The sequence below is a fragment of the Agelaius tricolor genome, unplaced genomic scaffold (genome assembly GCF_023055355.1).
Source record: "Agelaius tricolor isolate 1412-34295 unplaced genomic scaffold, bAgeTri1.0.p SCAF_3, whole genome shotgun sequence".
In the NCBI taxonomy this organism is placed as follows: Eukaryota; Metazoa; Chordata; class Aves; order Passeriformes; family Icteridae; genus Agelaius; species Agelaius tricolor.
The window spans coordinates 67,277,107-67,291,582 of NW_027269263.1; the positions used below are offsets into that span (position 1 = coordinate 67,277,107).

At 45.4% G+C, this 14,476-nt stretch overlaps 2 protein-coding genes across 9 annotated transcripts in view; one reads left to right on the forward strand and one right to left on the reverse strand.

Annotated features, from left to right (window-relative positions):
• The window catches only part of MKLN1 (muskelin 1), a 102,783-nt gene extending 92,840 nt beyond the window's left edge, over positions 1–9,943 (forward strand). For all 5 annotated transcript variants that reach the window (XM_071424180.1, XM_071424181.1, XM_071424182.1 and 2 more), the window contains one exon: positions 850–9,943. In XM_071424180.1, coding sequence (XP_071280281.1) covers positions 850–971 — 122 coding nt within the window. In that variant the 3' untranslated portion in view covers positions 972–9,943. The remainder of the gene's footprint in view (positions 1–849) is intronic.
• Positions 9,944–10,823: 880 nt separating this feature from the next.
• PODXL (podocalyxin like) overlaps positions 10,824–14,476 on the reverse strand; it is a 46,565-nt gene continuing 42,912 nt past the window's right edge. For 2 of the 4 annotated variants that reach the window (XM_071424186.1, XM_071424188.1), the window contains one exon: positions 10,824–14,379. In XM_071424186.1, the coding sequence (XP_071280287.1) occupies positions 14,188–14,379 (192 nt within the window). In that variant the 3' untranslated portion in view covers positions 10,824–14,187. Of the gene's footprint in view, positions 14,383–14,476 lie in introns of all 4 variants that reach the window. The other 2 variants (XM_071424185.1, XM_071424187.1) reach the window with 1 other exon arrangement.

Here is a 14,476-nt window from a genome sequence, read left to right on the forward strand (position 1 = left end):
AAGCATTTTAAAAGATGAATTAGTTCTTGACTCAGTACAATATCCAGATTTTGGATTTACAGATAGGAACATATGTACACCAAGAAGTGCTTTGAAAATAAAAACCCCAGCCCTCCTTGATTTGATTAACTTGGTTGACTTTGATTAACTGAGGAGTGAGTTCACTGAATTAAAAAGCATTCCTTTGAGATAGCAGCAATGGAAGTAATCCAAAGTGGAGGAGATCATTGTGTGCCTGCCCTATTGTTCTTGCTGATGGTTTTAGTGTAGGATTTGGATAAACAATGCAAATCAAACCCTCCCAAGCCATGTTGGGAGGCAGCGCTCCAGAAACCAGTTTGCAAAGCTCCTGTGTGCCAAGATGCAGCCAGGTGCAAGTCCAGTGAGTAAATACCAACTCTGAGTTGGGACTCCTGCTGTCAAGACAGCTTATCTCAAGGAAAACTCCAAGCAATCCAAGGAGCAGTTCTGGTTATGGCAATGAAGATAATGAAGAAAGCCCGAGGACAGAAGAAATGAGGCACCAAATAAAAATAGCTGCATGGATTTTGTTTTCTGGGACATCAGAACAGTCCCCTGAGAACTCCTGCTTCCCCTGTTTCTTCAGGGCTGTCAGTGAGCTTGACAGGCATTTGTTTATTACTTTTTATGGCATCTTGATGGCAGTGCTGGCTTGGGGTGACATAATCTCTCTATACGTGCTCACAGTAGTGGGACAGAGCGGTGGCAGCCTTATTAGTGGAGGCAGAGGGAGCTGTTAACATTTATCCCAAATGGACAATTCCACAGCTAAACAGAGTGTTTGGGATTGGGAGCAGTGACTTATTTTCCCTTTCCTTCCTCCCCCAGGATTTTCAGATGTTGACCACACATATGCCCAGAGAACTCAGCTGTTTGACACGTTAGTCAACTTCTTCCCAGACAACATGACCCCTCCTAAAGGCAACCTGGTGGACCTCATCACGCTGTAACGGAGCAATCACTGGACACATGGAAGAGGGGAAAAGCATCCATTTTCAGTATTTTAATTTTTTTACTGCATTGATTGACTGCTGGGATGAAGTTAATATAGTAACCCCTAGGTGTTTGAAAGGGGTTTTATACTTGTATGGTGAATCCCTAGAGCTTTTCCCTTGGAGTAGGTTAATAAAATGTAACTGACGTACTTCTGACTAAATATATATATTTTTTCTGACTTTGGATTTTGAGTTAGCAAATGTAAGATGAAAAGGTGGGGGAAAAAGAAAAAGAAATAAAACCCAGTCATGCAGTGATCTTTTTGCCTATGGGGGAAAATTTGAGATTTGTGAGTTGTCTGGGATTAAAGATGATGGGTTTTATTTTGTGTTTCCTGAGGAAGAGGGGGAAGAGGTTTTTCTTTCCTCATTTGTAACTAGTCACGATGTATTGCTTTATCCTACAACTCCATCCTCAGCAGCTGAATAACTTGGTGGCAGGACACTGGCAGGTGTTGAGATGATGTAATTTATGTCCTGAGTTTTGCACTCACGGTGTGTTGCGGGAAGGCGAGCGTGTGTTCCAAACCGTCTGTCTCCCCTTCCCAGAGTTGTGCTGACAGTCATGTCTAATTGCTTCTGAGACTCCACCTAAACTGACGACCTACATCCCTATCTCCTGTTCTCTGGAGCCTTCCATTAAACCTGGCAGGCAGGAGGGAAGCTGAGATACAGCTGGAAAACAGGAGTGCGGTCACTGCCCACACGGGCCCCTTTTCAGGGACTGATCTCTTTGCTGCTGTGCTCATCCACTGAGAAACCCTGTGGGTCCTCAGCGAGCCTGGCAGAACTGGGTCTTCCACCACACACATCCCCAACCTCTGCAAACCTGACCCCAGGTTGGGTGTAGTATTTCTGAAGCAGATTGTCTTCATTTCCATGTGAAGCGTTTCTGTGTGCGTTTGTCCATGTGTACATGTGTGTACAGGGCGTTGCTCCCAACAGCTTGTCTCCTTCCCATGTAAGTGCAGCTCCCTTGTCAATGCATTTTAGACCTAGATCTGAATGTGAGGGAGGCCTTCTTAGCATAAATCTCTGAAAATGAGCTGATGCATATGTATAGAAAATGTATTCTTCCTTTTGCTGAAAGCCTTCTTTATAAACACTGTAAGGGCTTGGTGCTGCACTGTGAGGTTGAATGAAGGACATGCATACCCAGCATTAGAAACTCTGCATTCAGTGTCTGTGAGCATTCAGTACACACTGGCAGATGTAAATATTTATATGAAACTGCAAAACTTTCTGTCCAGCAGTGTTCATGCCAGTCAGGTATCGTTGCTGCACCCGCTGTGGCTCCTGTTGAACTTGGTGGAAGTCCTGTGTGTGCAAAGATGATTTGGACTCTTGAAATAAAGAGTTAGTCAAGTGTCTTTTTCAGAGCTCGAGTGTCTGCTTGCTTTGATTGTATTGCCTCTTTATCATGTTCTTTGTGTAACTTTTGTAGTCCTGGTGCATTAGAAATAAATTTCAAAACCTCATACTAGTGTTTAATCACTTAGAAAGGAACAGTATGTCAGAGGCCAGGCTTGTCTTCAGGGAGGACTGTACAAATGAAGTGTTTTTAACCTGTCACTTGAGACTGTTCAGACACTGTGCACTTCAGTGGATGGCAAATCAGATGTCTGCAGAAGAATCCACTCTGTGTGGGAAGTGAAATCTGATGAAATTGTTTCTTTGGAACGTGGCAGGTTTTTTTTCCTCTTGACACAGAAAGTTTTACATCACTGCTGGGCTTTGTGGTGTGCTACCTGTGCTGAGGCTTTGTTAAGTAGTGTAGAGTTTATACAGTACAAATGTAGATACTGGGGGAATATTCCAGCTGAGCTGTTGCTTCCATTGAGATCAAAATGAGCACTTTTAAAGCAACCAGCCAAAATTCTGCAACCTTTTTAGTACTTAAATTTCCTGCTGCTGTGCTCCTTTACCACTTGATCTCATTGCTTGTGTATCCTCAGCTTCAGTCAGATGATTAAATACTCTTTGTGACACTTCTCTAATTAACCAAACTCTTCATAAACTGTTGTGTGTCTACCTTGGACAGCTGAAAGAAGCCAAAAGATACACCTTGAGAAGCCCTGGTGAGCAGGCAGGGGAGGTTCAGGAGCAGCCAGAGCTGTGAATGGCATTGCTGGTGAGCAGTGCATCGTGTCAGGTCGGATTTGTGCGACAGGAATTCGATCCAAACTCATTGTCCTCTGCGCCGGGGGTGCGCGCGGAGCCCGGCAGCCTCGGCTCTGTGCTCTGTAGCATGGTGCAAATCAATGATTTGTGTGAGCCAGGGGAACGTGGCTTCTGCAGGACTGACAGTCCCAGCTAACGAGAGCACTTCAGGATGATCAAATATTGACCTGCCTTTGTCCCAGGCAGATCGATGCCGCTCGCACCAGCACAGTTCATGGATTACAGCTGCTGATTAACCAGCAGAAACTTTGCTCAGCTCTGCAGTATTTGTTGAGCAGCAGAGGCACCGTGTGGCCAGAGAGGTTAATCCAAAGGGAAGGCTTCTTGTGGCTTTGCCAAGGATCTTCCCTTCTTTTTGTCCTTAAAGCTAGGAGTCAAATGATCTCTTTGCATTGATGTATGCTACGTTACCTGCTTTAAATTCTAACCAAAAATTCTGAGCAGTGAAGTATAAATTTACTTTTAAAATCAGCCACTTGCTGTCGGGCAGTGACACAAGTAGTCTGAATTTCATTGCATGCTGATCTTTAAAGACACTGATGATATTCCAGGAAAGCATCTGATGTGCTCATTACAGAAAGCCCAAAATACAAACAGCAAAGAAACCCACTGGATCAGAAAACAGCCACCTGAAAACGTTTCACAGCCCAGTGCATGCAAGGTTATAAATACCTGAGCTGTGCGTGAGAAGTCTTTGAACCTCACCATCATTGCTTGTAGGCTGTGTCTGAGGCTGCTCCTTAGCTTAGACAAGACAAACATACTCTATTTGCCTTTACTTTAGATTATAAGGTGACTTTGTGTATGAACTTGACACCACATAATCTTTGCACTACAGTGAGTAGTTCTATCTGTAAATTCTATGTTAACTTGTAAATAAGGTATTGCGAAGGAAAGCGTCGTTCCTTGTCAGAGAGGGACTCATTCATCATGTTTTGGGTCTTTAAAGCCAAAGTTACAAGGTTCTGGTATGTCTTTTAAAGCTAGAGGAAGTCAGGGTGGGGTAAACTTGATACAGACATCCAGACTTCACTCTTGATTTAGCTTTTTAAAAATATTCTTTGAAATCCCTGTGTTTGGTTCTTCACTGACTCTGTCCCTTACAATAACCTTTAGTAGATCATCTCCTTGGAAAACAAGAAATTATTCTTTATATTTTTCCTATCAAGTGATGCATTTTCTTAGAGAAATAGAGCCCTTCAGAATTAATTCTTTTGGTCACTTGGATTAGGTAGAATTAAGTGAGTTTGTTAATGTTCATCTTACACAACCCCTCATAGTAGGCATGAGGTAGAAGTTGTTAAGAGTTCTCCCAAAATTACTTCTCCAAGCATGTTCTGCTCTTGCAGTGTGACCCAAAATGTTGTCATGTGGCAGAAGGACTTTGTTACATGTTGTTAAATGAGATTATAACCACTTTAGCCACCTTTTTCCTCTTTTCTTTTGAGGATCCCGTTAGTTAGTATTGGTCCTGGGAAGGCCTGAAGGGTGATGCAACATGTTCATTGAAATTAATTGTAGTTGTTATCTTCTGACTCTTTATATTTGTGATGTATTTATTCTTATAATCTCTTCCTTTTGCTGAGCATAATGAGGAAGGAGAACTTTGTCTTGGAAAAGTTCAGTTTGCCCTTTCCCTGGGTGGCATCTTGCATGGGTAGTTAAGGTAGTTGTACCCAGTTGTGTAAATAAACCTCTGGAATTTGGTTTTTGTTTGCCTGGGCACCTGGCTCTGGGTGTACACAGGTACACGCTGGCTCAGGGATCATGCTGGAGCTTCCTACCAGAACTTCAGTTAGCAAAGTCTTATTTTGGAAAATCAGTCTGGGAACACCCAGTTGGAAAAGCTTTTCTAAGGCATTGCCTTGTGCAGTGGCAACTGGAGTGAAATTAGAAATTTTCCTAAAGAGCATAGAAAAGCTTCCCTTTGTGGAGTAACAAAGTTAAATTAAATTGCTGAAAGTTTTTGGTCATTGATAATAATTACCCAGCTTGAAAATTGAATGATTCATGATTACAGTTTAAAGATTGAGGAGGCAATAAGAAAATTAACTGGACCCACCTATTTACAGCAGGGTGGCAGAGATGTGGGGCTGGTGGGCAGGGATTGCCACAGCTCATCTGTGTGTGTCTTTAATTGGCAGCCACAAGTGTCCAGGGCTCCATGAGCTATTCCTTCTTCCAGAAGAAACTCCTTCCAAAGCCGAGTAATGACTCTGGAAGAGTGTTTTCCATAGGGCTTTGTGGAACAGCTGTTGGCTGAACCATTTTCCTGATGTGTGCAGATTTTTTGAAGGGAGTTTTCTCTGTCCCAGAGTTTTGTGCTGACCTGGCTGTGCTGTGCCAACCTGCTCTGGTGAGTGATGGGTTCAGAGCAGAGTCCTGAGGAATGCTGCAAACTTTTTTGCTGCTCTTACTGTGAGGAAGATGAGCATTAATGCTGCTTGTGTCAAATGCAGGAGGGTGGTAGGTACCTATAACACAAATACTGTCAGCTCTCTTGCTGCCTCCTGCATTTCAGAATCAAGAAATAAATACTTCTGTAGAGCTTATTGAGTGAACTTTAAGTTTGAATAACTTGTGTACAGCCTCCATCTCTGTACAGGCAGTAATTCTGCTGATGTAATGCTGTGCCACTTCTGGGGAAAATGGCAAAAATTAGTAGATATGTTTCCATTCGGTCCCTTTGTTTTTAAAAGTGGAAAAATGTCTTGTGAAACTTTGAATTCCCCGTGTATGCTTTGAATTTTAGCTTATTAGTTGGCTCAGAGTTAAGGAATGTTTGGCTATTGTCAAGTGAAGTCCTGACAGTAAAAGCAGTTTATGTATGTCTCTGGAAGTGCTTGTGTTGTTTTATAGCTGTACTTATTACAGAAACAGAGGTGGACCCAGTTGAAAAATCAAAATTATTGGTGTTTTAATTTAGGGGAAATATTATAGAAACTCTGAGCTTGGCCTATTTTAAATAAGTACATGTGTTAATTTGGAGATGGGTCTTATTTTGTGAGAGGAGAGTTTAAGATCAGCTATATGACTTGTTCTTGCTATAGATTGCTAGTAGTATATAAGCTGTAAATACTGTTGAAATGTAAATGTGCTGTCAGAAGCTTGTTAGTGTATCTAAATGCCTGTGGGAATGGGAGACCCAATCATATCCTGTCATGGAAAAGGTTATTTTGGAGATTATTCAGGTTGTGGTAATGGCTTATAGGCAGAATCCCTCTTTTACTGAAAGCTTCTAGTATACTGAAAAGTAGGAGTGGAGAGAGTAGGTTAAATGTACTGGAACCAGGGTAAGAGTCCATGGCTCAGTGCTTGGATAAATTGACTCCAGATGCTTTTGTCCATAGTCAGTGGCTCCAAACGTGGTTTTGGAGTGGAAGCCAGTTAATGAGCTGCTTATTGCTGCTGGAGAGTCCTACAGGAGAGCCTCATGGGGATGCCAGCAGGTATCCCTTGGGCATTCCAGGCAGGGGTCACAGAGCTGGCTGGAGTTTGGGATTATCCACATGTGCTTTGGTTATATCCTGAACCTCCAAGGAGGGGGCAGTGGCTGCGTGGGTTGTGTGCAGTTCCAGCTGTGTGGGGTTTGTGCAATTCCAGCTGTGTGGGGTTTGTGCAATTCCAGCTGCATGGCTGAGGTGTGGAGCCCTGCAGGGCAGCACCTTCCCCAAGCACAGAGCCTGAGGATAACACATTGCTGCTGTCTGCTTTGCTTTCATGGGCTTGGTTTGACAGGGGTGAACTCCAGACATTGCTGTGACCCAAATTCAGTGCTCTGCTTCCAATGGAGCTGCTGTCAGTGCATCACCTTGGTACCCTGAAATCTCAATTTATATTTGGTGCAGACACAGCTCCATGCTGTCTTGGCTTCCAGCTGTTTGCTGTAAGTCAGCACAGCTTTTACTGGTGACCTGGAGAGTGTGAGTGCTGTCAGAACTCACTCGGCTGTTCAGCTCCAGCGTGGAATCACAGTTCATTCCTGGAAACAGGGATGTGAGTGAACAGCTCAAGCCTGGCTCTGTCAGGTTAGATGTTTGGGTTTGCTACTAATTTTGAAAGGAAAATCTTATCAGTAGCAGGTGTGATGGTTAAAGCATGACCCCTTGGTTATTCCCCCATTTATTCTGAGTTTTCTTTCTCTGTGTGGCTGTTCATTCCTATTAAAGTGCTTCAGACTTCCCTGAGTTTAATGGGTACGTATGGAGGAGTTAAAGGTTAGAGCTGCATAGTGGGTATTGAGGCATCAGTGTCTCCACATCATACTCCAGTTGTTTCCTTTGCAAAACTCCTCCTGCTGCCTCTGAAGCAGTCAGCAAGGATCCTTGTGATTTACATTGTTCTTTCCAGGGCTGTTTCTCATCCTGGGTCAAGGACAGGGAAGCCTGGGAGATGATTTCCCACTGCAGCACACACTTATTTACTTGTGCCCTTCCATGGCCTCACATTCAGTGCTGTGATGCTCCTTCCTTCCCATCTCAGGGTTTATTTTGTGAAGAAGAAAAAGGTATGGTAATGATACCAACCCTTAAGTTGTCCTAGGTTCCTGCACCTGCTCTAAGCATCCCAAAACTTTCATGAGTATTGGGTTGTTTGGTTTATTTCTGTGGGGTAGAAGCAATGAGAAGAGAAATAATCTTGGGGTTAATGCAGAGGTGCTGATGTGAGTAGGTGTGTAAGGTGAGGTCTGTCTTTGTGGAAGGGCTTCAAAGGACTCTCCTAGCAGTACCTTTGCTATGTAGAGCTGGTTTTACAGTGTGAGCTGGATTCTCTGGCTCTTTTTCAGAAAGAAGTGATGCAATATCAGGATCTTCTAGTCCTGGAGCTTCACCTCAAGCTTCAGCCCACTTCCACCCCAGACACCAGAGAGAATAATACAAATTCTATTCTCTCCACAGCAATTGTGAGGAAGCCAGTTGGGCTAAACCCTGCTCAAACAGACCTGAGCTGGTGCAGCCCCGTTGGCTTTTGGATCAGGTCTGGCTGCCCTAAGGGATTGTTAAAACCTAAAAATGTTTTGAGCTTTCTGATGAAATCTGCCAGTTTGATTAAAGGAAATTAGGTGCTTTTTAATTAATATGATGGTGGGGAGGCTAGACCATAATAGTGGCTCTAGTGGTTGCAGTCATCTCCACATCCCAAATAGCAATGGATAGGTTTTACTCCCCAATGATAGGAAAATATGCTTTAAATATCCTGATTTAGTAACCAAGGGATTCAATCAATTACTCGGTGTTTCACTAAATAGAGAAGTGCTGCGGTGTGTGAACAGGGTCTGTTCATTAAAAAAGCCACTTCAAGGCTGAAAAGTGCTTTTTTTTTTGAGGTTTTGACAAAAACTCAGTTCTTAAAAGGGGAAAATGGAGGAGAACTACTGTGCTGCTGACTTGTTTTCCCCTCCTGTCAGCTGTGGTCATCAGGAATGCCAACTAGCAGTGCAGGGTGAATATTGTCTTCATCTCTCCCTCCTCATTCCTGTCCCTCCCGTTGATGTTTTGATGTGCAAAACACTCTTCACTTCAGAAGCTGCTGTGCAGGCTAGTGGAAAAGAAAACAAACCCCTCATTATTAGTAGCTGTTGCCATTTGCTAAAGCTGTATTTTCTGCTGCCTTCCAGCACTCCCTCCTCCACAGCAGGAAATGAGGGGGTGCTGGGGAGACCATAAGCCAGAGAAAAGAGCTTAATTATACAAACAAATGTGTTCATGGGAGTCTTGCGAGTTGGAGGCCCCGAACCACGCAGACCACTTTGCTGAGGGACAGAAATTGAAAGTCTGTGGGCTCATTCCCAGTTAATTGGAGGTGACATTCCCATCCTTGTGGGCTGGTGGTGTTGTACATGTTGTGCATTCAGATGCTGAGATGCAGCGTGTCTCATTTTGGGAGTGCTGAGCCTCGTTAAATGTTTGCCCTTTGAAACTGCTGCAGTTGCCCCTTTTAGGGGCAGTTGGCCCTTTTAGGGGAGTTGGTGGTGTGGACAGGACCTTGGTAGCTTGGGGTCAAACACCAGTGAGCTGGCTGGGCACCATCACCTGATTGGGGTGGGGTTTGGAGCTGTTTGTTGAGCTGTTGCCTCTACTCTGATGGTATCACTGTAGTGTGTGATGGTTTGTTTGTCTGGACCTTCAGTGTTCATTATCTGTCCTCTACACCCCAGTGTGGTCCCCAGAAGCTGGTTCTCCTTCCCTAGTGCTGGCAGTGTGAGTGTCCACCCCCTGTCCACAATTTGGCCTCTCTGTTCTGTTCTGGCACTCAGCTTGAAGTGTTTGCACCTCCCCAGCAATCCTGCAGGCTCTGGATTCCCTTTGGTGTCTGTCCTGCAGTTGTTGTCTGGGACACCTGAGCACAGGAGAGCTGAGCTGAGAGGTGTGGACAGCCCTGGGCTGGAAAGAAGCATCCATGGGGTGATGAAAGCTGTGAACTGCTCATGTGTTTGAATAGGCAGGTCAAATATTGACTGCTCCTGTGCTGAGCCCATGGTGGTTACAGGCATCTTCCCTGGACTCTGGTGATTCCCCTTCCCACCCTTTTCTTTATGGATGATCTTCAGCCTGGAGTGTTAATTTTCTTCCTTGGCATAAATCATCTTTGATGATTTCTGGGTTGGTGTGTGAGCCCCATGCTGTACATAAATGAATGAGTGACACGAGGAATATCTACAAATGTAGTTATGTTGTATGTAATGTACATAAGGAGAGAATGTATTTTGTTCATTTTTTTCTTAATAAAAATGTATATGCTAGCAAGGGTGTTGATTTAATATCTGTTTGTTCTCACATCGCTTCAGAGAGTGGAAAAATGCCTGTGAAGGTCTTTTAGTGGTAGAGAAATTGTGGAACTAGTGGCACATTACATCTGGCCCCGTTGCTTGACCTCACTGATGAGCTCAGTCAGTATCCCATAAATCCAGCATGTTCCACACATTCACAGGAACTTTTTCTGGGGAGAAGCACAGAGTTAGAACACAGGCTGCGGCAAACCACTGATTTTTAATATCTGACTTCAACAAATTACTTTTTTTTTTTTTCCTTTACATAAGCAGAAACTTAACCTGGAGCAAAATGTTTTATTTTGGGTGCTTGAAGGCCAATGGAGTTGCTGAACTGCCCACGCTGCTGCTGCCCCTCTGGTACCCTTGGGTGATGCCTCTCCTGCTTTATGTGTGAGGTTTGATTCCCTCCTCCACAGCCTGACCTGAGGAGGGGCTGCACTCTGCAGACCAGAGTGAGTTAGGATGAAATGCAGAAATAAACGAGGCTGAAATGGAGAAATAAGGGTGAAATGCAGAAATAAGGGTGAGTTGCCTTTTCCTGTGAGAGCCTGAAGGCACCAAGAGCTCAAGCAAGTGCCCAGGCTGTGGTGGGGGTGCCCTAACATCACCTCAGCTTCCCACCCCTCTGAATCCTCTGATTTTTACATTTAATAGGTTTTCCACCACTATAATACTTCCTTCTGCACAGGAAAAATACAGGCTTTTCCATGGCTGGCTACCTTGAAGGTCTGGGTTGGTTTTGTTCCAGCTGTTCCAGTGTTTTCCCATGGAGCCTCTCCAGAGCAGGAAGTTGTGGCCCTGGAACTTGTCCTCTGACCTGCCAACCCCTCCTGACTCATCCAAAGACACGAATCTTTTACATAAGAATGTTTATTGACAGAAATACATGATGCTCTCAAAATATATTTGTAGGAAAATGCAAGAATAATCTCTTACAATCCAGTTCCTCAGTAAATTCCAGTGTAAATCAGACTCCTGTCCCCGTGAGAGGTGCTGCTACACACAGTATTTAAGAGCTCTACTCTATGTGCAAGGTTCAACAGGTAACCACCTGGGGAATTAGGTTTTCCTTCACCAGTCCCTCATGGATTATGACTTCTGTGTGTCTTCTGTAGGCAGCAGTCCCAGTATCAACCTCATCAGCTGGGTCACGGCACTGTGAGTGGGAGATAAAATGCTCCTAAAGTATTTACACGTTTCCTCTTGAATCTGAAAATAGAAAAGTCTCTTGCAAGGACATCTGAGCTGCTTGTAAAGCTCTCGCCGAAAGGTAAGAGCAGGAATCTCTTTGTACAATGTGTGGGATGTTAAAGCTGGTTTGGGGCAGAGAGGAGGAGCACAGGGAAGGGAGGAGGGGCAGGGAGGAAGGAAATGCCTTGGTAAATCTTATTTTTTTATTTATTGTTTTTGGTCTAACAATTATGGCTACACTCTATGAAGGGAAGGGTTAAGGCCAAAGATGCTCATTGCTGCATTTCCTACCTGATTTTTTTTTTTCCAAAAAAAGAATGTTCTCAACATTTAAAAAAAACAAAAAGTACTGTTTTCTTTTCCTGTGGAAATAGTTCTTTTAAATAGGGGAAGGAAAATCTACTATAAAATATTAGTGGTTTAAAAATATGGTGTCTGGAAAAATAAATAAATGTACAATTCCTATTCAAATATAAATCACTATAAGCACTTGCTGAGCAGTTAATATCCTCACTGGTCTCTGCTTGGAAAGATTTAAGGTTGCTTGATCTCAAGCCTCTGTAGGATTCTCTTGGAAAGTCTTTGGACCTGACTCATTAAAGCACTTTGGCATCTCTTTGCTGGGAAGGGGGAATCTTTAGGCACATGCCAAAGCCTGGAGATGCCCTGCCAGGGATGTCCTCGTGGCAGCTCCAGCCCTGGTGGCCACAGCGTTCCTGCTGCCCTGTGTTTGTTTTCTGGGAAGGACAGAAATGTGAGGAATGGGCCTGCTGCTTGTCTGTCAGGGCAGCTGGGAGGCCACAATGCTCACAGGAGCAGTTGTGGATGCTGAGGTCCATCCTCTGAGACTCGTGGCCATGTTAAAGAGCTGAACTTGATGCTGCCAGAACAGGGACAAAGCTGTGGCACAAAGTTACCTTGGGCAAGAGATGTTTTTCTGCTTCATGTCAATTTTTTATCTCCTACCAGGCTGGCCTTTAGCTTTTTCTTGCCTTTTTTTTTTTATTTTTTCAGATTTAAATTTTTTTTAATTTATTTTATTTGTTATTTCCCCTCCCCTCCAAAATTACTTCCCCATAGTGCAGTGCACAAGTAAGTGAAGTGTGCTGAATACATTGCTAATGAATAGCAGGAATATTTACATACAAAAATAGAAAGGCTTGAACACTTCAGACTCTGCCCTTCAGTGCAGGACAGAAGGGGGAAGAGCCACTTGTATCTTCTGCCAGTTCCTGTCCTGGGGCTGAGCAAAACACCCCAAATCCCCTCCTTCCTGAGTACTCCCAACTCCACCAGGGTTTCCCCAAGCTTCCCATTGCTTGGCTCTGCTTTTCCCCTCATTCAGGGCAGCCGTGGGAGCAGATCCCAGTCGGGTTGACTTGGTGGCAGAGCCCAGAGGAAATCTCCCCATTGTGCCTTGGTTTATGGCAGGCAGAGGAGCAGGGCTGTGTTTGGGCATCGCTCTGATCTGCAGCTCCTCTGGCTTGCAGAGGGTTTGGGACAAGCACCATCCTCATGCTGGGAGAGGGACTCAGCCAAGTCACCTTCTGCTCCTCGTGTGCTGGAGGGTGCACCCCAGCTGGAGGATGATCCCTGCCTCTGCCAGGACTGAGCTACTTCACCAGAGCAAAGGCATGAAACTCTCCCCAGCCTTTCAGAGCCATTCAGGAGCTGTGCTGGGGAGTCAAAATCCAGACATGGCCTCAGTCCAGCCATGTTTTTCTTCTCCCCTTGAAAGGCTTCAGCAAAGGGAGGCCTGGGTGACAGACCAAGGGCTGCAGGACAAAGCTCAGCCCCAGCTTCACTGCTGAGCTGGAAGTTGCTTTGCAGGTCTCTGTTATTTTAGTGGCTTACGAAGAAGAGCTTGAGGCTGAGCTTTTAAACCTTGAGGGTGTGAAACACCGAGGCCACCTGAATGCCACTGAGCTCCCTGGCTCACGTTCTGCTGCTCTTCTACCTCTTCTGCTGCTCATGCAGGAAAATGTGCCCTCAAAAATCACAAACCATCGTGGTGCCTGTGTCCCACAGTCTCGTGGAGGATGGCTGAGGGCTGTGAGATGCTGCTGTGTAATTCCTGGAAGGCAAGTGATCCTTCCAGAGGGAAATGCAGCACCAGAGCTGGGCTCCTGCACCACAAAACCCCCAACATCACACCTGAGCTAGAGACCAGGCATTGCTCTTGCTGTCCACACCCTTCCTAAAGAGGGATGAACTCAAGGAATTCCTCCTTTTCCTCTCCCTCCATCTCATCCTTTCAAAACAAGAAGCTGCTGCACCTCTCTCGGTCTCCAGGTGGGTGCAGGATCTGTTCCTCAGCCCTTGGCACAGGGGCTGAGCATCACTTGGCACTGCTGCATCCCTGCCATCCCACTGGGTCTGGATGCATCCATTTGCCCATGGCACAACGAGGGGCTCTTGTGCGTTTCAGCTCTGGGGAGAGGCTGGAAACTGGATTAAAAAGGAACAGGCAGTTCCAGCTTTCTTCATTCACTACCTGGGTGTCAGGGAGGGCAGGGTGATGACTAAACAGCGTGGGCCAGAGGATTTGTTGAGCTGTAATTGCCAGGTGCTGCTTTGCTGTCAGATGCACTCCATCTCCTGTCCTATTTATTTTATTTCTCTTGATTTTTTGAGTCTCTCGGTGGCTGGAGGATGTTGCTGGCGTGGTCAGATGTGGGATGGGAGGGGACATGCTTGGAGGAGACACCAGCAGCTCTTCAGGAGCAGAGCCACCCTGTTTGCCCATGGCTGGTCAGGTCTGGCATGGGAGGTGGATGGGGGTTGGAGGATGCTTGGCCAGATGTGGCCACCAAAGTGGCGCGTGGTGTTGTGCCCCAGAGGTGTCTTCTCATGTCCTTTTCTCTTCCGTCCTGCACCCCATGTGGTGGCACAATTAGTTCATTAAGGGATTTTCTGCTTTTTGGGGGGAATTTTGCCTTATTTTGGAGCTCTGTGTGCGTGTGTGTAGGGTTTATGGGGTTTTTTTTGCGGGGGGTGGTTGTTTTTCTCTTGATCAAGTTCTGCATCCTATAAATGCGTGTCCTCCTCTTCCTCCAGGTCCTCCTTCATGAGGGTGTCCAGAGGAACGATCCAGCTGTCCCCCAGCTCACCATTGAGGTTCACCTTCTTCTCCTGCATTTCAGAGGAGGTCTCCATCACCTCCAGCGTGGGGTTGTCGTGGTAGCCATTCTCCATGGTCTGCATCTCCTCGGTCAGGCGCTGCTATGAGGAAAGAAAGCCATAAACCCCACTGAACAACACCTTGGCCATGCTGCAAGTGTCACCTCAGGGCTGTCAGCTCCCAGCCAGCTGTGAC